Source organism: Geotrypetes seraphini, chromosome 1 (assembly GCF_902459505.1).
Source record: "Geotrypetes seraphini chromosome 1, aGeoSer1.1, whole genome shotgun sequence".
NCBI lineage: Eukaryota > Metazoa > Chordata > Amphibia > Gymnophiona > Dermophiidae > Geotrypetes > Geotrypetes seraphini.
In genome coordinates, this window is record NC_047084.1 from 46,996,307 (window position 1) to 47,018,008 (window position 21,702).

Here is a 21,702-nt window from a genome sequence, read left to right on the forward strand (position 1 = left end):
AGTCATTGGAAATTTGGAGACAATAAAGGTTAAGTACTTTACTGAGATGCTCACTAAATTATGAAACTTAGCTGAATAGGGTTCTCCCTGTGCAAACCTCCCTGTGAATTTCTAGGCCTACCACACAAAACAATATTTTCTGTTTTGCTTTGCTGCCTTTCAGCTGCAGATTCTTTATCAAACCACTTCCCCTTTCTTGTGGCTGTACACAAGAGCAATTTTGTTTATGCCATGTTAAGCATGTGATCAGACTTTCTTGGAAACTTAAAAATGAATCTGAATCAATATTCAGAGCAGTTTCTTTTTCCAAAAGGGTCACTGCCATTTCAGGTTCACCAGTGACAGCAAGAGAATGAACATTAATATTTCCATCATGGCACTGGTATATGCTTTGCACATGTTGGGTTATTGAGAAGTCTGCTCTGCAGGTGGTGCCGAAGACCATCTTGGTCATATAGGGGGTCATTCTATAACTGGACACCAGAGGTTAGATACCTGGATAGTGTGCTGCGTGCTATTTCTATAGCAGCATGTGGGCACCAAGATTCCTTTATAGTATGCTAGTGCAAGTCAGCATTTATACGCACATGCTCACGCTCGTACACCATGTCAATAGCAGGTGTAATTGCACTTAAGTGTGCATAAATTTAAACCATTCTGTAAGTTATTCATGTAATTGTTGGCAGGGTCAGCTCAACCTATGGACCAGGTGAAGTATTTGCCCAGGACGCCGGTGATAAAGGGCGTAAAAATCCCAGTTAAATCTGCCTTCAGACTCCTAAAGACATCTTTTCTCACATCAGGCAGCATTATGGGGTAAAGATCTGGAACAATTGCTTATGCCTACTACTTATGGGAATTTAGGAAATACCTAAAAACATATCTGTTCCTGAAGTATTTAGGCAACTGACCTGTACAATCTTATTTCACAATAACTTATCTCAAGAGCTGTTAATCACTAGCTTTTAACTTTGTTAATTCCACTCAATTTGTAGCATCTTTTAATCATTGTAAACCGCATAGAACTTCACGGGTCCTGCGGTATATAAGCTGTTATTATTATTAAAGGGATAGAAGCCAGACTGGTATCTTGGCACCCTTTATCATCATGCCTCATCTGGTTCAGCAAGAGAGGAGGGGGGAACTTGAGAGAGAGAGAAAGGCAGAAAATTGGATCACAGGCAGGAAGAGGGAGAATGGAGCGATAGATACCAGATTGCAGGTAGAGGTGGCACCAATGCAAAAGTTTGCTCAGGGCACCATAGACCCTTGAGCTGGCCCTGATTATTAGCACTTCCGTTGCCTCGCACTTTCTCCTTCCCTGTGAAAGCCCCCTGTGTATTTACACACTAAGCAAGTTGCATGTATCATTTACCTGCTTTTAAATATCAGCAGCAGTGGGAGATCAATTGCTTTTACACCTAAGCAGCAACGGGACCAACCCACCAAAAACCCACAGTCCCGATCCTGCAAAAATATGAGCTCCACCCTCCCTGCAGTCCGCTAGGAAAATCAACTGCTTTTACACCTAAGCAGCAGCAGGACCAGCCACCACTACCAAGAGCCCTTTGCCTCGATCCAGCCAGGCATGTGAGCTCCTCCCTCTGCAGTCCATTGGAGAGATCAATCTACCTGCTTTTAAATATCAGCAACAGTGGGAAATCAACTGCTTTTACACCTCAGCAGCAGCGGAACTATCCGCTACTACCAAGAGCCCACAGACCCGATCCAGCCAAGAGTGTGAGCTCCACCTCCCCCTGCAGTCCACTAGGAAGATCAACTGTTTTTTACACCTAAGCAGCAACAGGACCAGCCACCACTACCGAGAGCCCTTTGCCCTGATCCAGCCAGATAAGTAAGCTCTTCCCCCAGCATTCCGTTGGAAAAATCAATATGCTTGCTTTTAAATATCATCAGAAGTAGGAGATCAACTGCTTTTACACCTAAGCAGCACCAAGACCAGCCGCCACTATCGAGAGCTTTTGTCCCAATCCAACCAGACATGTATGCTCTTCACCATACAATTTGTTGGAGAGATCAATCTGCCTGCTTTTAAATATCAGCAGCATTGGGAAAACAACTGCTTTTACACCTAAGCAGCAGCGGGTCCATCCGCAACCACCAAGAACCCACAGACCCAAACCTGCCAGGAATGTGAGATCCGCCCCCCCTACAATCCAATAAGAAGATCAACTGTTTTTACACCTAAGCAGCAATAGGACCAGCCGCCACTACCGGGAACCCTTTGCCACGATCCAGCCAGACATATAAGATCTTCCCCCAGCATTCCATTGGATAGATCAATCTACCTGCTTTTAAATATCAGCAGCAGTGGGAGAACAACTGCTTTTACACCTAAGCAGCATTGGGACCAACCGCAACTACCAAGAGCCCATAGACCAGATCATGACAGGAGTGTGAGCTCCACACCTCCTGCAGTCCGCTAGGAAGATCAACTGCTTTAACACCTAAGTAGCAGCAAGACCAGCTGCCTATAATAGGAGCCCTTGTCCCGATCCAGCCAGGCATGTGAGCTCCTCCCCCTATATCCCGTTTAAGAGATCAATCTACCTGCTTTAAATATCAGCAGCAGTAGAAAAACAACTGCTTTTACATACAAGCAGCAGCGAGACCTACCGCAACCACCAAGAGCCCACAGACCCGATCCTGCCAGGAGTGTGAACTCCTCCCCCTGCAGTCCATTGGAGAGATCAATCTGCCTGCTTTTAAATATCAGCAGCAGTGGAGATCAACTGCTTTTACACCTAAGCAGCAACGAGACCAGCCACAACCACTGAGAGCACACAGACCCGATCCTACCAAGAGTGTGAACTCTTCCCCCCCTGCAATCCGCTAAGAAGATTGACTGTCGGCTTCGGGCGGCTTTCCCGCAGAGGAGAGAATCCTGCATTCACCATGGGCCTCATCTGGGGCAGCCTCCTTGGAGCGGCTGGGGCACGGGCAGTGTGTCTGGGAGGGAATGCATGGATGGGAGAACATCGCAGGGGAGGAGACATAGGCATCCTGGGACTGTCGGCCAAGTCTCTTCCCTGAAGAAGCCCTTTCTGGAAACGTCAATCGCTCCTCCTAAACTTACTTGCTCCACTTCATCACTGACGCTGAAACCGTGGATTAAAGACAAAGTTTTATTTTATTTTTCTTTCCAGCTTATGATTTATCTTTAATCTTATCTATTGTTTTGCCTTAAGTCTTTGTTTTGTTCTATTTCTATCATTTAAATTTCTCCAGAATTCTACTGTTCAACGGCTCCCCCTTCTGCTTCTATTCCTTTCTCTTCTCTCTTCTACCTTCCAAAGTATTTAGATCAATGCTGTCTTGTTAAAATGTTTATTTTATTTTTATTTTTCCTCTAACTCTACTTTTCACTTCTCTATTACCCTCCAGGTACTTTAGTTAGATTGTGAGCCTTCGGGACAGTAAGGGAATTTTTCAAGTACCTTTCTTATTTCTAATCTTAATGTATATTTTCTGTAAACCGCTTAGAACCTAACGGATGTAGCGGTATATAAGAAATAAATTACATTACATTACATTTACAGAACAGCGCTAAGCATGCATGTAGCATGTAAATGTACACTTATCCGTGTAAGTGCTAGTATTTTATAATTTTCACATGTTGATGGCGCTTAAATTTAGGTGGTAAAGTTATAGAATAAGAGGGATAATGTGGGAGCTGGAACAGACTTTAGCCACACAGAGTGCTTTAGAAGACAGGGGCACTAATTGGAACCTCCAAACATTTTAATCAAATGAGATCACAATTAGAGAATGACACAGTGACATAATTCATCACCGTTCCCGTCCCCGCGGATAACCGCGGGAAATAATCCCATGTCATTTTCTAGTATCTATTTCAACCTCAGTCCTTCTACACCAGCATTCTTCAAAGCAAAGCTTGCGGGTCAGTGGTTGTGGCCATTCATACTCTGATTATTCCCTCTCTCCTTAAAGAATGACATGAAGATGGTTTCCCGCGGTTATCCGTGGGGACGGGAACGGTGATGAATTTTGTCACCGTATCATTCTCTACAATCTAATAATAATTATTTGTATTTTTTGAAAGAAAGGGCAGTCAGCTTTCTGTGGTGGGGGCGAACCACTTAGGTATGAAATAATACCCCTGGCAAATTATATCACGTTTTCTGAGGTGAGATCTTTTCATACCCACAGCTAGCATTGTAGTCAGTGTCCCCTCTAAGTTGAACGGGAGACCTCCATCTATAGTCCTTCCAGTTGGAGGGGGGGGGACATGTTCTGGTTCATTGTCACATGTTCAATAGTGAGGGATAGGCAAGTTCTTCAGGACCCCAGAGATCCTGCATATCCCTAGAGATTGAAAACATAAAATTGAAGCACCACCCGCTACTGGAGGACAGCCGCTCAGCTTAAAGGGAACAGTGGTTATAGTGGTTGCTGATGCCTCTCCTCTCCTTCCCTTCCCTCTTTATATGACAAAATCTAAATGGAAAGTCCTATTCGGGCAGGCAATTGTTCTGCATCGCTGGGAGATATTCAAAATCTTACGCATAGGAGCACATTTCTAAGAAGTAGCATTTCATATGCCCTAGATTAGACCAAGCCAAAGAGTTTTGCAGCACAACCAAGTGCTCAGGAGACTATGCATCTCAGGTGGTAACATTTACGTCTGCTTCCGAGCAGTCGTTAATGTTTGCGCTTTCAATCTAGGTGCGATTTCTACCAGTTTACCCCTAATTTTTTTTAAATAAAGTGATATGGAGGGGCATTTTAAAAGAATGTCCATGCCAGAACAGGGGAGTCATAACGGCGAAAACAGACATCCATATCACAGGTATTTTTGAACAGGAAATATGTCAAGATTTCCTGTTTGTAAATACATGAGATGGATGTCCATGTGCTGGAATCATCCAGCATGAACAACCGTATCACAACCATATCACATTCATTATTTGGAACATCCAAATAATGAATAGCAGCATTTTAGCAAATGGCACATAGATGCCTTTGCAGAGCAGAGGGGCAGCCTAGTGGTTAGTGCAATGGATAGCTAACCAAGAGGCTTGGGTTCAAATTCCACTTTAATTTATTTATTTTTTTTGTAATTGTGAGCCCTCCAGGAACAGAAAAATATCTACTATACCTGAATGTACGCCGTTTCAATTGCCTTCAGGCTTGAGGGTCCTTATATTTTCAGGTATAGTATTTTTCTTTTCTTAGAAGGCCCACAATAAAAACATAAATAAATGAAAGAATTAAAGTGGAATTTGAACCAGCTGCTTCCTGTTTTGTTAAAAATACCTATAATACCTGAAGCTGTCATACAGTGGTATAGTAAGGGAAGGCCCTGGGCACGGTCTTCCTAAGGGCGCAGAACCCCTCCTCTCCTTGCTGCATGTGCGTGCCCCTTGCCTTCACCCATGCTTTCCTCCCTTCAGTCCCCGGTGTGAGGTTGCTGCCCGCGTCGGCATCAACGCTCTCTCTGATGCTATTTCCAGGACCCTTGCCTAGGAAGTGACATCAAAGGGTGAGCTGACACCGACGTGGACATGCTGCTTATGCTGCACAAGTTAAAAAGGTACAGGAAAAGGGAAGGAACAAACGCACAGCCAGGCGGTGGGGCGGGGTGCCACTCACCCTTACTACGCCACTGCTGTCTTAGGCAGGGTAGGATTAACCAATAAGCCAAGTAGACATGTGCCTAGGGCCCAAAATGGTCAGAGGGGCCCAATGAAAAAGGCATCAACATTGTTTTTTCCAAATGGTGATAGGCCCCTCCAGCATTGATTGGCAACGCACCCTCCCCCCCCCCTCCATCAACGGAAAGTAAGACAAGCAAGCAACGCGGGTAAGAAAGGCAACGGGAACTGTGTGTAATTGTGCAAGCGGTGCTGCTTGCCCAAAGCTTCCCTCTGACGCAGCTTCCTGTTTCCGCCTGGGTGCATGGTAGGGTGGGGCGGGACAGGAGGCCCAGTGTACTTGTGTGCTTAGGGGCCCTCAACGAATTAATCCTGCTCTGGTCATAGGCCTGGTATCCCCATTCCCTCAGGGGAGAGGGAGAAGGACAGCAGTCTCTGAGGGATTAAGGAAGTGTCATGCCGTAATCCCTCTATTGGTCTGCTGCTCAATAAGACTGAATGTGACTGAAACAAGTTTAATTTAGGACATCCTACTTTTTAGACTTGGACATTTCTTTCTTGTAGTTTAACTCAAATTTGACTGATATTCCTAATTGTAATTTAAAAGATGAGAAGGCCTGTTTGAAGGTGGAAAAGACTTCAGGGGTTTTGAGAGTAATTTTGGATGCTACATTGAGTATGAAACCACAGATTTAATAGTTTGATGGAAAAAAAAGCATTTAAAAATCTTGAACAACTTCCAATCAGTATTTCTTTCACAACTTGACTATGATAAATCTCTATAATTACTATTACTACTCTGCATCATTTCTTTAGCACTGAAAGGCATTCACAGCGCATGCATTTAACATTCAGTGAACGGTCCCTGCTCAGAAGAGCTTACAGTCTAATTTGGAGAGACAGACAGGACATCACAGGGTTGGGGACTTTCTGGCAGAAGGAATGATACTATGGGTGTAGGTTTCTGACAGGAAGTGGGAGTGGTATTTCAGCAATATTGTTATGTAGAATGCAATTGATTCAAAATACCACTGCTCGTTTAATACTTAGAAAATTGAGATATGATCATATGATCCCATTGCTGATACACTTTCATTAGTTGCCAGTTAGAGCTTAAGCGCTATTTAAGATATATTGCTTAGGGTCCCTTTTACAAAGCCACAGTAGCGATTCTGTCACGGCAAATACACCAAAGCCCATAGGAATTGAATGAGCTTTAATGCATTTGTTTATTTATTTTGGGAGGATTTATTAACTGCCCTTATGAAGAGATTTACCCAAAGCGGTGATTACCTTGGTGGAATCGCTACCGCAGCTTTGTATAAAAAGGTCCTTAGTTTTTATATACAGTAGCCGGGTATGAAAGAACATACCCAAGCTAAGTATCACCATATTTATACTACATTATAAAATTTAAATAAGGAAAAAATCATCTTAATTAATGGTATTAAATAAATCATACACTTTAAATTGAATTAAAAAAAAAAATATATATATATATATATATAAAGACCGATGATAGCTCACGAAATAGTCACACGCCAAGACTAGTTCTGTTAGCCTGTGACTGCGAGCGCTTGAGTTCCTATTCCAACAAACATATTCAATTTAATTTAAAGTAAGTGTATGAATCTTTTAGGTCTAACATCAGTCTTTTCTGGAAGGGAATACAGTGGTGCCTCGCATAACGAACGCCTCGCACAGCGAACGCTGCGCACAACGAACTTCTTGTCTTGATTCGTACAACGGACTTCGTTTCACACAACGAAGTCGCCCGAGCTGCATCCTTCCGCGCAGTGTGCGTGACGCTACCGGCTACCCTCCTCCTCCTCCTCCATCAACCAAATGGGAAGTTACATCATGAGGGGAGAGGAAGGAGGAAGGAAGCAGTTGGCAGCATACGCACTGTTAGAGCCCAGTGGCTTGTGTTAAAGTTGTTTACAGACTTCAACAGCAGCGGGAGAAAGCAGTCGCCGGCCCTGTTTCGCCGATCGAGGGGGGGCCCTGTTTCGCCGATCGAGGGGGGGCCCTGTTTCGCCGATCGAGGGGGGACCCTGTTTCACCGATTGAGGGGGGGTGCCTGGTGTTGCCGATCACTGCGGGGGGGGGGGGCGGGCTTTGGCAGAGGTGGGAGAAAGCAGTAAATGAGTGGAAGTTGGCAGGCCTGGGGATGGAAGGGCAGTCGAAATACGGTATGTTGGAGCAGGGGATGAGAGGGAGGGAGAGAAGGGGAAATATTGGACAAGGGCAGAAGGGATGCTAAATCATAGGGTGACAGGCAGAGAGAACAACAGGAAAAAGAGTGGAAGCAATCTTGAACCCTGAGGGTGAGGGAAGAGAGAGGTGGTGAGATGATTGATCATGGGGAGAGGGACAAAAGGGAATAGAGATGGGATAGGAAGATAGTGGAAGTAAAAGGACAGGGAGATGTCAGGAGAGGAGATTATGGGCTACAAGAATGGAGGGAGGAGATATGCAGGAAATTGTGAAATTGTGGGACCGACCAAGGGACGGGGGTGGCAAGGACATGAATGAAAGGAAGATAACTTCTAGCCCCTCACCGCTGCTGCTTTCCCGCTTGTGCCTGATGCTGACGGCACAAGTTCTTCCCACTTCCATCATCTGCCTTCTTCTCTCCCTCCCTCCATCCCAGGCAATTCACTGAGAGGGGCAGGATAACTGATGGCACTGCGCTTAACTGCCCTCTCTGTCTTTAAATTTAAAAAATGTGTGTTGTTTTAAAAAACAATTATGTTTTTAGATGTATCTAAATAAAAATAATAACAAAAAATTTATCTTTTTTTATGTCATCTTAGCATATTTTATGCTACAGAACGAATTATTTTTTTTAACATGTATTGTTATGGGAAAACGCGTTTCACATAACGAACTTTTCGCATAACAAACTTGCTCCTGGAACCAATTAAGTTCGTTGTGTGAGGCACCACTGTAGTGTGTTTCACAAGTGGTATTGAAGTGGTTCTAACCACTGTGCCACTGTGAGATTGAAGTTGGATTATGAGTGTTCATATTATGCTGTAAGTATTATTATGTATTATTATGCTGTATTATTATGCTGTAAGTATTATTATGCTGTAAGGAGATGGCATTCATTACCTGTGATACTTCATACTCATGCTTCTTATTTTTCTTTTTAAAAGTTGCTAAAATCATATATTTTTTAAAGAAAATTTCTTATTGTCCAGCAATAATTTATGAAATTGATATATTCCTGTTTTATTGCACTATCCTGATTGCATATGCAATCAGTCTCTCTGAAGTTATCCCGCTCTGAACCCATCACTCTCTGAAGTGTTATCCTGCTCTGAGTAAAGCAGGTTATAAAAACCTAAAGTAAAGTTTGATGTCCTGATTTTGGGCCTTCCTAATCCTGCCTACAACCATGACACTAGTACATTCCCTTGCTATTTGGACATATTGCAGTGTTGGATATCCCTTTTCTGCCTTTGAAGACATTGAGGGCCTGATTCTCAAAATGGCGCCCCGAGCATCCTACCACCGTCTAACAGACCAATCGGGATGCACAGTTTAAAAAAAAATAAATGTGAGAAATGGCACCTACAATATAGGCATCTGACTCGTAGGCTTTCCTACAGATGCCTAAGGCTAGAAGTGACCATTGGTCATGAGTCAAACACCTTAAAAGTGGACCTGTACATTTTATGGCATCTGTACAAAAAATAGACGTGATTCTGGATGTGGCATCCATTTTGCAGGCGCCTACCACGGCAGGCATTGTTTCCAGAATCAGGCCCTTCAAGCACATGGAAGTCCATTTGGCCATTTTGAGGCATCCATATGCTTTTAAAATAAATACCATAGGCACCTATGCATCTTTATATGATAGGCTAAAAATAGGCCTTGTTTGGCCTTTATACATAGGCCACCTCATAAAATGAGCCTTACAACCATAGATCCAGGTCACAGAAGTTAATCCCTCTTTACAACCAAGAAATTGATCATAGCAGAATTGTAATATGAGAACAATTCTTGGAATTAAGACATACCTGATTTGTATGTTGTGTATTTTTATTTATTTATAACCAAAATAATTTAGAATGGGCTGAAAATAACAAGGTACCATTGTAGTATACATCGCTTACAAATGAAATAGACCCAGGAGCTAAGGTAAATTTTCAAATATCTTAACACAAGAAGAAACTCTGACTACTAGTACCATGATTATTACATTTCAGTTTGTATTAATCATAATTTTCTTTGTGTATATGGCAGATATATCAGGGGCTTAATATTCAAAATAAACTGAGATGCTAAATTTATACTGTTAACCTTGTGTCCAATTTTGAGTCAAATTTAGGAGCCCAAGGGACCCCCTTTTACTAAAGTACTGTTAGTGTTTGCTTACCGTATGTTAGTATCAAAAACCAGAGTATTATAAGTGCAAAGACTGTGTGGTAAATTCATAGAGGTATGTGCAGTAACTGCCCTGCATTTACTGCCCAGGGCAGACACTTAAGGGCAGATTCTGCAAACGGCGCAGTTTACGTGTCAGTCATGCTACGGCACTGTTTGCAGAATCGCATCTCCCATTAAAGGTAGGCACCGGTAATGTAGGCCAGGGTTTTAAAGACCTACATTACCGGCGCCTACCTTTCAGAGAGAATCACGCCTAACAGCACATAAGGCCATTTCCAACCCAAACCATGCCTACTTTGTCCTTAGGCGCCATTAGGCACCTTTTATAGATGCAATTAGGCGCCTACTTTTTTAAAAAGAGATTTTAATTGGCGCAGTCAATGCACCATGTCTTATGGTCAGGTGTGTTTTATGGAGTGAAAAATACAGTAAATAAATAACATAGGAGCACTTGTAATGTCTGCCACTGATGTAATGTGATATGGGCCAACTGAAAAATAAAGAATACAGAACTGCATTAGTTGCACTCCATATATTCCACCAATAGGTTCCTCCCAAGTCAGAACCCCCTGCCAAGATTGTCCCTTCCAATCTGATCCCCCCCCCCCAAAAGACCCCTCTTACCTGATCTGATCCTCTGAAGCCCTACTCCAAACAGCATGTTTACACTTGGTCCTGCCTCATTATCAGCCCCTCTCCCCTAACAGCATGGAAGCCCTCTCCTGATTCTATCAGATCTCCTATCTCTGAGGGGCTACAGGGATGGGGTGGGAGCAGGCCTCTTCCATTTCCTTCTCATTGAGCTCCCACAGAAAATTCACCCGCTGACCCTTACTAGTGCTAATCCAAGATTACCACTAATGGCCAGCAGGCACCATTTTGATGCCGGAGCCTGAGGGAGGGAGTGGACTGTTCTTGTCCCATCCCATTCCTGCACCGGGAATGGCTCAAGAGTAAGTCTCAGGGGTTCTGATTAGGTGACGGGAGGGTCTGAGAAAGTGATGGGGGTTGTGTAAATGTGCTGCTCTGGAGGAGGGACTTCAAGGATCAGATCAGGTGAGAGGGGGTCTGTCAGGAGTATCAAATTGGATGGTGGGCTGACCTTTTTTGGAGGGTGGGATCAGATTGGATGGAGGAGCAATCTTGTAGGAAATCCGAGGGGATCAGTTCAGTGCACCTCCTCTTGAATTGGCAGTAAGTGTAGCCACGCTATTGGCAGTCATGACAACTAGTATGCACTAGTACTACTCCATGTGCTATCATAGCAAACCACTACTTCACTCACCCCCACCTGTGTTAAGCAGCTAGCACAGGGTTTTTACATGCTTTAAGTGTTACGGTGAGTCTGTACTAATGCTACAGTGTGGTAGACCTATGGTGGTTGTTTGATGCAGCTTAGTAAAATGGCTCCAAAGCTTTCAGCTCAAAATTCATCTTAATTTAGGAGCCTAAAAGTTTTTCTCATAAATTTAGATTGTCATTCATTTGCTTACTTTTATAAGCCTACTGCTAAGCTCATAAACTTTTATCCCCTGCCCTGAATCTGCCCCTTTTTGCACCCATTTTTTATGCTCCTAAATGTTGGAGTTGATTGATTATAAAGCTAGGCCTTTAGCCCTACTACTACTATTTATCATTTCTAAAGTGCTGAAAGGGTTATGCAGCGCTTAACATGTAATAGATGGTCCCTGCTCAGAAGAACTTACAATCTAATTTAGACTAGTAAATTTTTAAGGAAGCCAATTTATGAGAATAATCCTTAATATTAGGCACACATCAGGCCCCAGACTTTTTGTTTTGAAATACGATCACTAAACCATTGAAAGCGGACACAGAAACTTTGAGCAAAGTGAGAGGCCTAATACATTGCCTGCTTGATTTTTTTTTCTCTTTAGGACGGTTCTCTCTGTATCTTTTTGCCTATCCTAAGACCCATGGTATTCACTGTGTCCTTGAGGGCTAATAACGGGTTCAGTTTTCCAAGATATCCCTAATATATAATTGGAATGTATTATCAACTTTCTGAAGAGATTCACCTACTAGCTCCATTGTATGCAAATATTTCTCATGCATATGCATTGGGAATATCCTGAAAACCTGACCATTTGTGGGTCCTTCAGGAGGTGAATGACATTTATTTCATTTTCCCAGACTGTTCTCAGAGGCATTAGTGTGCTGAGGGGTAAAATAAGCAGACAGTGGGGTTTGATGCCAACACCTTCTAATGTATATATTGAATCTTAAATCCTGTATACATTGTCCTAAATCAGCAGCTTCTCAACCTTCAGGCTTTCAGGATTACCACAATGAATATGCGTGTGATAGATTTGCATACAATGGGTGTCCAATATATGCAAATGTATTTCATGCATATACATTGCAGTAAGCCTGAAACCCCAACTAGGTGTGTCTCTAGGGGAGGGGTTGAGAAGCACTGCCCTAAATGTTGAACTTATTTTTTTATAGATGGGTTTGCTTGTGACTCCAGCTAATATTAGCAAGGTCTACTAAGGTTGATCTATCTCTGCCCAGGAAGGGCCTGTGCTGCTGGCCTCCTGTAAAATTTCCATATTGGCAGAAACCTGAAAAAAAATACCGTAAAGACCAAAAGCTTCTAATGATGTGCCAGAGACCTGTGCAAATATCAGCGAACTTGAAGTCTTGGTTAGCTCTATCGCCAAACCATTCCGTCTCCTATTAGCCCTTAGTTAGGAACTGAAAACAGGAATTCTTTTCAAGCGACATAGCAGGTATCCATTTAGCTGCACAAGTGAATTGCTGTTAATATTTTAATTCAGCCTTCTGTGTCATAAAAAGTCTTCATCCAAAGTAGAAGCAAGCCCAAAATTCAGACTCCCTGGGGATAATTTTATGAAGGGTTTTCTGTGTAGGTGTCCCTAGAGGCACAGATTGGGTAGAATCGAGGCAGATTTGCTCTCTGCTATGTATTTGATAAAGTACACACACATACATATATAATTCAATGAATGAATACACACATAGAATACCTGCACAGATTTTCAAGTGTGAATGTGCACACTTTTTGGAGCTTTTTCTAGGTGCCTATTTTATTAAGGCACATAGGTGCCTTAATAAAATATTCTTACATAGGTGCCCTGTTATAAAACTATTCTTATGTTGTTTTTGATATTGTATGCATCAATAAAAATTGTTTGAATCTAATTACATCTCTGGCATTCTGGCCAGGATTAAATAAGCTCTTTAAAATTTGAAAAAAAACCACAAAACTATCCCTTACATTTTCAAGGACTTGGGCTTTAACCCCATCAGAAGTGCCTTTCTGAAGTTCACTAAGTACACTTGACTATTGCCTTGCAAGTTCAGAAATGCACATGTTCTGTGGCCAAATCGGTTCCCCCCCAAAAAGCCCTGCTCCTTTAGGGACTTGGCCAGCAGAAAGCCCCCTTCTTCAGCCCAGGGCTGAGTCTAGGCTGCCAGGCTGGCGCGCTGCTGACACGAACAGGATGTGACTCAGTACAAGTCAGCGCGCGGCAGGCAGCGCTCAGTGCCGAGCGTCAGCCTGAGAGCGCAGCAAGCGCTGCTCCCGCTCCGCACGGCTCATCCGCGCCGGCTTTTCCCTACCGCCGGCCCCCTTTAGCCTTGCGCTTGGAGGCTCTTTCCGTGCCAGGAGGAGGATGCGCTGAAGCCTGCGGAGTCGGGGAAGGCGCTCTCCCCCTCCGCAGCGCCGATCGGCACGCCAGCCGCTGCTTCCAGGGGGCCGATCGCCTGCTAGACCCCCCCCTCCCTCCCCCCACCTCAGTCTGGGCTAACATTATGAAGGAGCGCTCATGTGTGAGCCCTGGCGCTCCGAGCATGGCTGGCTACGGCGCGATGGACCCTCTGGAGCTCGCCGTTAGCCCCGTCAAGCGCTTGAGAACTGAGTGTCCTTTTCCCTATCTCTTCGCAGAGGAGGCCTACCAGAAGCTGGCCAGCGAGACCCTGGAGGAGCTGGACTGGTGCTTGGACCAGCTGGAGACCCTGCAGACCCGCCACTCCGTCAGCGAAATGGCCTCGAATAAGGTAGGACCGAGCTCGCAGCTCCCCCAACACCCTGTATTTGTGAACTTGGAAAGGGATCGGTAGGTTTTGCATTGCCCCTGTAATTGCCATTCATGTTCCTGGTTGGGGACTCGGGGGGGGGGGGGGGGGAGGGGGGAGAGACGATGCACATGGCTGCCAGACGTCACAGCAAATGAATCTTCTGGCCCCAGAATGTGTGCCTGGGATACTGATTGTCTCTTTCCCTCCCCATGGCCTGCAACATCCTTGTTGCTTAAAAAAATAATCTGTGTACAAAATGAGCCCCCCTCCTGTCCTCCCCCCAGAAAAAAACAAACCCCCACTTGTTGTCAGCAGGTGTGTTCCTTGGGTCATCCTAACTGATATCAGTTTTGAGAATAGTCAAGGAGCTTGCATGCATCTTTAGATACAGATATTACATACGTGTGTATGTTTAGTTACAGTTGTGTAGACATGTTTTTGCATGCTCTGTGAATCCGTCTGACTGATGATACCACAGTACTAGGAGTCCAACTAGCTGGCCAGGCAGTACAGAAGTAGTAGCCAGGCACAGGATCTGCTTTAATGATTTGGGTACAGAATTGCATAGCCAGTGAGTTGTGAGTTCCCAAAGTTGGGCTTTTGCAAGCCGAAGACCCGGAGGCTTAATGTTCATGGTTTGCAGGGGAATAGGCTGTCTTTTCCCATTAAAGAACAGTTGCATGCCCGGAGATCAAAGAGGGAAGGGGGGGGGGGTGCTGCTCTTTTTCAAAAAAGTTCTGGGTGAATATCCTGATAACACCGAAGGTGCTTGCTTGTAAAAGAAATGGGGAAAAGCCTAGTAGTGAAGCTGCGGGACATGTTCAGTGCCATTTATTTCAGTTTTTCTTGCTGTAGACATGGTGTACTCTAATATTCCAGTGGGTAAATGCATCATACAGGGTTGGTTGGTTTATTTTGGAGGAATATGGCATGATGTTACTAGCAGCTATTACACTCTGCATAGGCATAACTTTTTAGTGCAATAGTTTTGAAGTTGCATGCACAGCTTGTTATACTATTCTATATGAACTGCAGAGAGATTTGTAATAGATTTGATGAAAAACGTACAATTCAAAGGAATGCAGTAAAATAATGATGTGGGTTTGGTGAGGGTAAATCTTGAATGGTGAGGAAAATATTTTTTTTTTAAAATGGGGGAGAAGCATTTTTGCAAATTAGAGCATATTTTAAACAAGGATCATACAAAAACAAAGAGCAAAATACATTTCTATCCATATGACTGTAACCAACAGAACTCAATGTTTCTTTTCACCGGCACCATTTACCCTGGGGTGCACCAGGTATTTTTGAAGAAAAAAAAAAATTCCCAGTGATCCTTTTTTATCTGGGAAAGTCACCACTCCGGTGGCTTCACCTTCATTTATGCTCTTCTGTCTGCATGTGCAGTTAAAAGGCTTCCTAGTTTTGTCACAGATCATAGTAGGCTTGTTGGAATGAGATTAAAAAATCCTCAAGGTTTAAAAAAAAAAAAATATGCTTGGTCTCTTTAATGCTTCAGAAACAGGAGCCCTGACAAGGCATTTTATGAGAGATGTAGATTGGTTTTTGTCACAGCCAATCTGAAGGTCAATTGGAATGATGCCATACCTTACATCAGATCTATAAATTTATATTGCAGTCACACATTGACTAGCTTTACATTCTCCCCTCATACATGGAGAGATGCTCCAAGCCATTTGTATTCCTGGTTTTATCGATGTAAAATGTTCACAAGCACTGGCCATAAACTCCTCTGGCTGCCCTGTTGATCTGAATAATACTGATTTTGCTGTTAAAAAAAAAGGGTGAATTAGAGAATGACGTGGACAAATGTCAGCTGTCCCCGCAAGAACTCAATTTCTCCGTCCCTACAAGTTTTCTCACTATCCCTGTCACTGCCCCATTCCTGTAAGCTCTGCCTTTAACCGCACAAGCCTCGAACACTTAGGAATTTAAAGATGAGGACGGAGCTTGCAGGAATGGGGCAGGGACAGGAAAATAATTTTCTGGGATGGGGTGGGAAAATGAGTTCCCTCGGGGACGGGGGAAACATATGTCCCCTTGTTGTTCACTAGTTTGAATAGAGAGACAAGCCAAAAGTTGTGCACTTACTATTATTATTAAAATAATGTTTAAAATACAGCTGTATTACTTTTCTTATTGTTTAATAATATAAAATAATAAAAATATTGCCCAACAAAAAAAATAAAGCATAGATGTTTCGCATTTACAGATTTTCTTTGCAGTGGGGTTTTTCCCCCTCCGTTTTGGTTGATGATGGTGGCACTGCAACGTGTTGATTTGAATAGGTTTGCCTAAGGCTCCGTTTTTAAAGAGAAGTGAAGGATTCTTCGTTGTGCCTAATGGTTCAGTTGCTACTGTAATTCTTGTCTAGTTCTTTAGAGTTTGTCTTAGGATCTGAACATCATTTCCCTTTCTTATGAGTAGAATTGTATAAAATATGAGCCTCAATTTGGTCAGAATGTAAAAAGAATATATTAGTGATAATTTGACAAGTGGCAGTAATCACTCAGCTCATGCCTTTTCAGTAGTGGTTCAAGGTGAGTTATCTTCAGATATGTACAGCAGGTATATTTGGTAGAGTCATTAGAAAGGGATCTTTTGTTTTAGGTCAGATAGAACAGTGTTCTTCAACCGCCGGTCCACGGTGCAATCGATGCAGCGTTATCTTTGAGCCAGATCTCTCTTCCTCACTGATTCAGTGCACAAAAGCCACGGGCAGTGGCTTCTATGGGCATCCTGCGCCTGAACTGGAAGCCTTCTCTCTGACGTTGCAACATCAGAGGGAAGGCTTCTAGATGAGGCACGGGATGTGCAAGGTGCAATTAGTATTATTTGGGGGGCGGGGTCTGGGGTGGAGATTGGGTAGAGATGGGCAGGGTCTGGCCCATGACAGCCCAGTGTTCTTCAACCGCCGGTCCACGGACCGATGCCGGTCCACAGAATAATTCTTTTATTTCTGCCGGTCCATAGGTGTAAAAAGGTTGAAAAACAGTGAGATAAAAGACATAGGGCTCCTTTTACTAAGCTGCAATAGCGTTTTTAGCGCACGCAGGCAATTACCACGCGCTATGCTTTTAGAACTAATGCCAGCTCAATGCTGGCGTTAAGGTCTAGCGTGCGCGGCAATGTAGCGTGCACTATTCCGCGTTTAAGCCCTAGCGCACCTTTGTAAAAGGAGCCCATAGACTATAAGGAATAAAGAATACTATCAATATGTATTCTTCATCCCCTCCACTTTATTAATTGTCTTATGTGTCCTTTTACAAAAGTGCGCTAGCAAGTGGCCAATTCTAGTTCTACGGGCAGTTCAGCATTTAACATGTGATGCTCGGACGCGCACCTTTGTAAAAGCCCACCTTAGTTTCTTATTGCTTTATTTACTGTGGCCCATATTCTATAAACGGCACCCAAGCTGAGTGAAAAACGCAGTTTAAACAACATTTTAAACCGATTTTCAAGGTGCCTACCAGTACCTAAAAAAAACTGGTGCTGGAATCACGCCTCCATAGGCGCTTTACGGCGCCTAAGGCCAAGGCAGCCACCAACAAGGCGCCGTTTAGAGAATCCGGCCTTTATGGATGGTTTCTCTGTTCCCCTCTTTGGTGTGGACTGGGTGATTCTTGTTTCATTGTATTTGCTGTAAATGAAAATTTAAAAAACTATAAAATGAAAACATACAGCCAAATAAGAAGTTGGAAAGTTGGGGAGCATTGATAACTGGAGTACAATCGAGCAATCAGACATAGGAGTGATACAAAAACTTAAGAAATTATATCTCATCAGTGTTTAGGAGTGTTAAGGCTTTGACATTATGAGGAGGCTAAAAAGCAGAAGAAAGCCCCCTATATCAACATAGCTAAGAAGAAAAAATAGCTAAGAAGAAAAAAATGTAAATTGAATCAGGTTGGGCAAACTGGAGGGACCATTCGGGTCTTTATCTGACGTCATCTACTGTGTATGTTATGTATGTTACTAACAAGCAGTTTGCAATTCATAGAAAAAGAAATGGCTGGATCCAGGACGAGTTAGTACACAGAATTTGGCAATATAGTTTATTTGCTTGTTGCCACTGGTTTATCTTTGTAAGTGGCTTCAGGTGAGTTGACTGCAGTTAAGTTATTCCCTTTGGTTTCTCAGATTGCTGAGGAGGTAAGGGACGGGAGAACGCTTATTCTATTAACAGCATCTGGGTGTCCAGATTCCGGTATAAAATACTAGTGTAACCCGGTATCAGCTTAACTGTGGTTACGTAAATGTAGCAGGGATTCATGTAACTCACAGTATTCTGCAAGTTACACATGTGAGAGCCCCATCCATGCTATCCAACAGTCAGGGTGGATAAAAATCATTGATTTTTAAAAAAATTTAAATCACATTCTTTTATTTACCCCCTTTTACAAAAACGTAGCGTGGTTTTTAGCGCTGGCTGCAGAGGTAACAGCTTCAACATTCATAGTAAACATCAGAGCTGTTACCACCATAGTCAGTGCCAAAAGTCACGCTATGGATTTGTAAAGGGGTAATTGTTTTTTTTTTTAAATAAAATGCTTTTTGAGGAAAATCTATCTAAAGATAGTTTTCTGTTTAAGATACCTTATAGTCCAAAAGTTATTCATCATAAAATAAGCATTAGTTTTTAATTATGTAGCATGAGGCTGTATAATTCATGCAATGCTTAAACATTTTTTAGTAAATTAATTTCATTAATCCATTCATAATGTTATGGGAATGACTTAAATCATATCTTTCTGACTACTGATTTAAATCATGATTAAATTGATTTGATTTAAATCAAATCCCCCTTGCCAATGGTTAACGTAGATGGACTTAAAAAAGGTTTGGAATAGTTCCTGGAGGAAAAGTCCATAATCTGCTATTGAGACAGATATGGGAGAAACCACTGCTTGCCTTGGATTGGTAGAATGGAATGTTGCTATTTGGTTTTCTGCCAGGTACTTGTGATCTGGATTGGCCACTGTTAGAAACAGGATACTGGGCTAGATGGACAGTAGGCCTGACACAGTATGCTATTCTTATGCCATGCTCTGCCCATATGTATGTCCCCCTTGCACTTCCGCACTATGCCAATTGCACCCAGTTACAAATTAGCACTGAGTTGCCCTACCTGTACACTCGCATACATTAGTGCATGCATTCTAATCGTTTTTTAATTCTAGGGCATGTAAATTTGGGAGCCTTTTACAGAATTGCTTTTAAGAGACTCCCTATGCTAGTATTCTGCCAGGTGTGGGGCACAGTTCCTGGGTCTCAGAGGGTAGTTCCTGCTGCTTTAGGCCCTGACTACTTTAGTACTATTCCAAGGTGGTTAAGGAGAGTGAAAATCCACAGTCACTTGTTCTCTCTAATGACAAATTTAACAGGAGGCAACTTTAACATCAGTTCAGAATTAGAGGTGTCCATTAGAGAATGACACAGGGACAAATTTTTCCCCATCCCCGTGGGAACTCATTTTTCCATCCTTTCCCTGTGAGTTCTTTTCCTGTCCTTGCTGTATGTCTGTCTGTCTTTTTTTTTTTTTGCTGTCTGTCTCCTTGGCCGCTGTCTGTCTTTCTTTATTTCTGTCTCTCTCTCTTTCCTTGTCCGCTGTCTGTTTTTTTTTTTTCTTTCTATCTCTCTCCCTGGCCCCCTGGCCTTCTGTGTGTGTTATCTTTATTTATGTCTGTCAGTCTATCTCCCTGACCCCTGCCTGTATGTTTCTCATGCCCCTTCTTCCACCTATCTGTCTTTCACTCCCACCTACCTGTCTTTCAGTGTGTGTTCTCTATTTCTGACTTTCAATGTCCCTGCCCACTGCCTGTCTGTTTATCATGCCCCCTCTCCCACCTATCTTTTTCTTTTTTTTTTATCACGTTGTATTGTATACAGTGGGAAGGGCAACCGGCGCACAGTAACCGCCATAGGATACAGGAAACCGCTATGCATGCACTCATAGCAAACCATCATACGCGCACGCGGTGAACGTGAGCACGCACCACACGCTTTAACATTTATCTGCCACACGCTTTAACATTTGTCTGCCACAGAGCTATGGATCACGGAGGCAGGGATCACGGAGGTAGGAGTGCGCATGCACACTTAGGGTTTTATTATTATTGATATCTGCTATAATAAAACCCTTAGCACGCATGCATACTTCAATCTCCATGTTCCGTGGCGGCGTGCCACACATACGCAGTGCCTGCCTCAGCTGATTTCCTGCCCCGATCTCTGACGCCAGCTGACTTCCTGCCTTCTGACTACGTTTCTGCTGCCGAGATGCCTCTTCTTCTCACCCCTAGACCAGCAGCAGCAGCAGCGGCAGTTTCATCAAGCAGCCGCGGGGCATTTGCTAGGCCGGCCCACTTCGATAATGCGAGGTGGGCTGGCCTAGCAAAAGCCCCGAGGCTGCCCGGGCTAGCGGATGCTGGATAGGGGGAGCAGGGAAGGGAGAAGGGGTACTACTGGACAGGGGGGAGGTAAAAGTAAGGGAGAAGGGCTGCTGCTGGACAGGGGGAGCAGGGAAGGGGTGCTGCTCGACAGGGGGGAGGTAAAAGGAAGGGAGAAGGGCTACTGCTGGACAGAGGGAGCAGGGAAGGGGTGCTGCTGGACACGGGGGAGGTAAAAGGAAGGGAGAAGGACTACTGCTGGACAGGGGGAGCAGGAAGCAAAGAAAGAAAGGTCTCAGCGCCCCATTGTACTAAAAGTTTACACATCTATTCTAGCACCCGTTAATGTAACAGGCTTAAACACTACACTTCTCCCTCCGTATTTGCAGTTTCGGCACTCACGATTTCACTTATTCACGATTTTTCATTGGCTGACTCCGCCCCCAAAACATCATTATTAAACTCAATAGGTTCTCATAGCAGGAACCCTGCACCAAGTACCAAGTCACAAATAAATAATAATATATAATTAATTTTAAAGGAGAAGAATTCCCAGCGCTAACAGAACTCGGAGAGAAACGACTGAAACACCAGGTTGAATACAACAACAAAAAAAACCCAAACCCACACACACTCCAGGAAAGTAGCACAAAAAAGCCTGATCTGCCGTCACAAATTTTCTACCCCCGGTCCTCAAAAGTAGCCCAATTTGGTAGGAAACACTCCCCACTAGCAACACTGATGTCAAGACTCGTAGGACGCCATCCATATAAAGGAGGCGAGCGGGACGGAGCGGAGCAGTTGGTTTAGGAACAGTGCGCGGTCTGTAATTGAACAGCTACCTTTGGACTTTAGAGGGGATAAAGCTGCCTGCATTCAATAGCGGCTTAAACAGTCTATTGGCTCCCTCAGTTTTTTGGACACCTCCCTCACTTGTCTTTCTGATTGGCTCTTTAGGTCTTTGCTCCGTCTTATAGTGTAGTCTGCGCCTCCCAGGCGTTTCCACTCTTCTCTGTACTTCACCGCTTCGGAGGCAGCTTTCCCTGACCAACATTCAAAAGTTAAGTTTGGAGTCTTTTGCTGGGGGTGGGGGGTTCATAGCAGGTGTTCAGGTGCGGTGAGTTTATTTAAGCTCCCATATTAGTTCTGTTAGCGCTGGGGATTGGTTTTCAACCCAGTCCTCGGGATGCATCTGG

General features: G+C 43.7%; 1 protein-coding gene across 5 annotated transcripts in view; it reads left to right on the forward strand.

Annotated features, from left to right (window-relative positions):
- Positions 1 to 21,702, forward strand: part of LOC117354005 (cAMP-specific 3',5'-cyclic phosphodiesterase 4D) — a 1,294,824-nt gene that overhangs the window by 1,140,969 nt on the left and 132,153 nt on the right. For 4 of the 5 annotated variants that reach the window (XM_033930716.1, XM_033930743.1, XM_033930726.1 and 1 more), the window contains exon 7: positions 13,963 to 14,075. The exons of the other annotated variant lie outside the window; for it this stretch is intronic. In XM_033930716.1, coding sequence (XP_033786607.1) covers positions 13,963 to 14,075 — 113 coding nt within the window. The remainder of the gene's footprint in view (positions 1 to 13,962; positions 14,076 to 21,702) is intronic. 5 annotated transcript variants of the gene reach the window in all.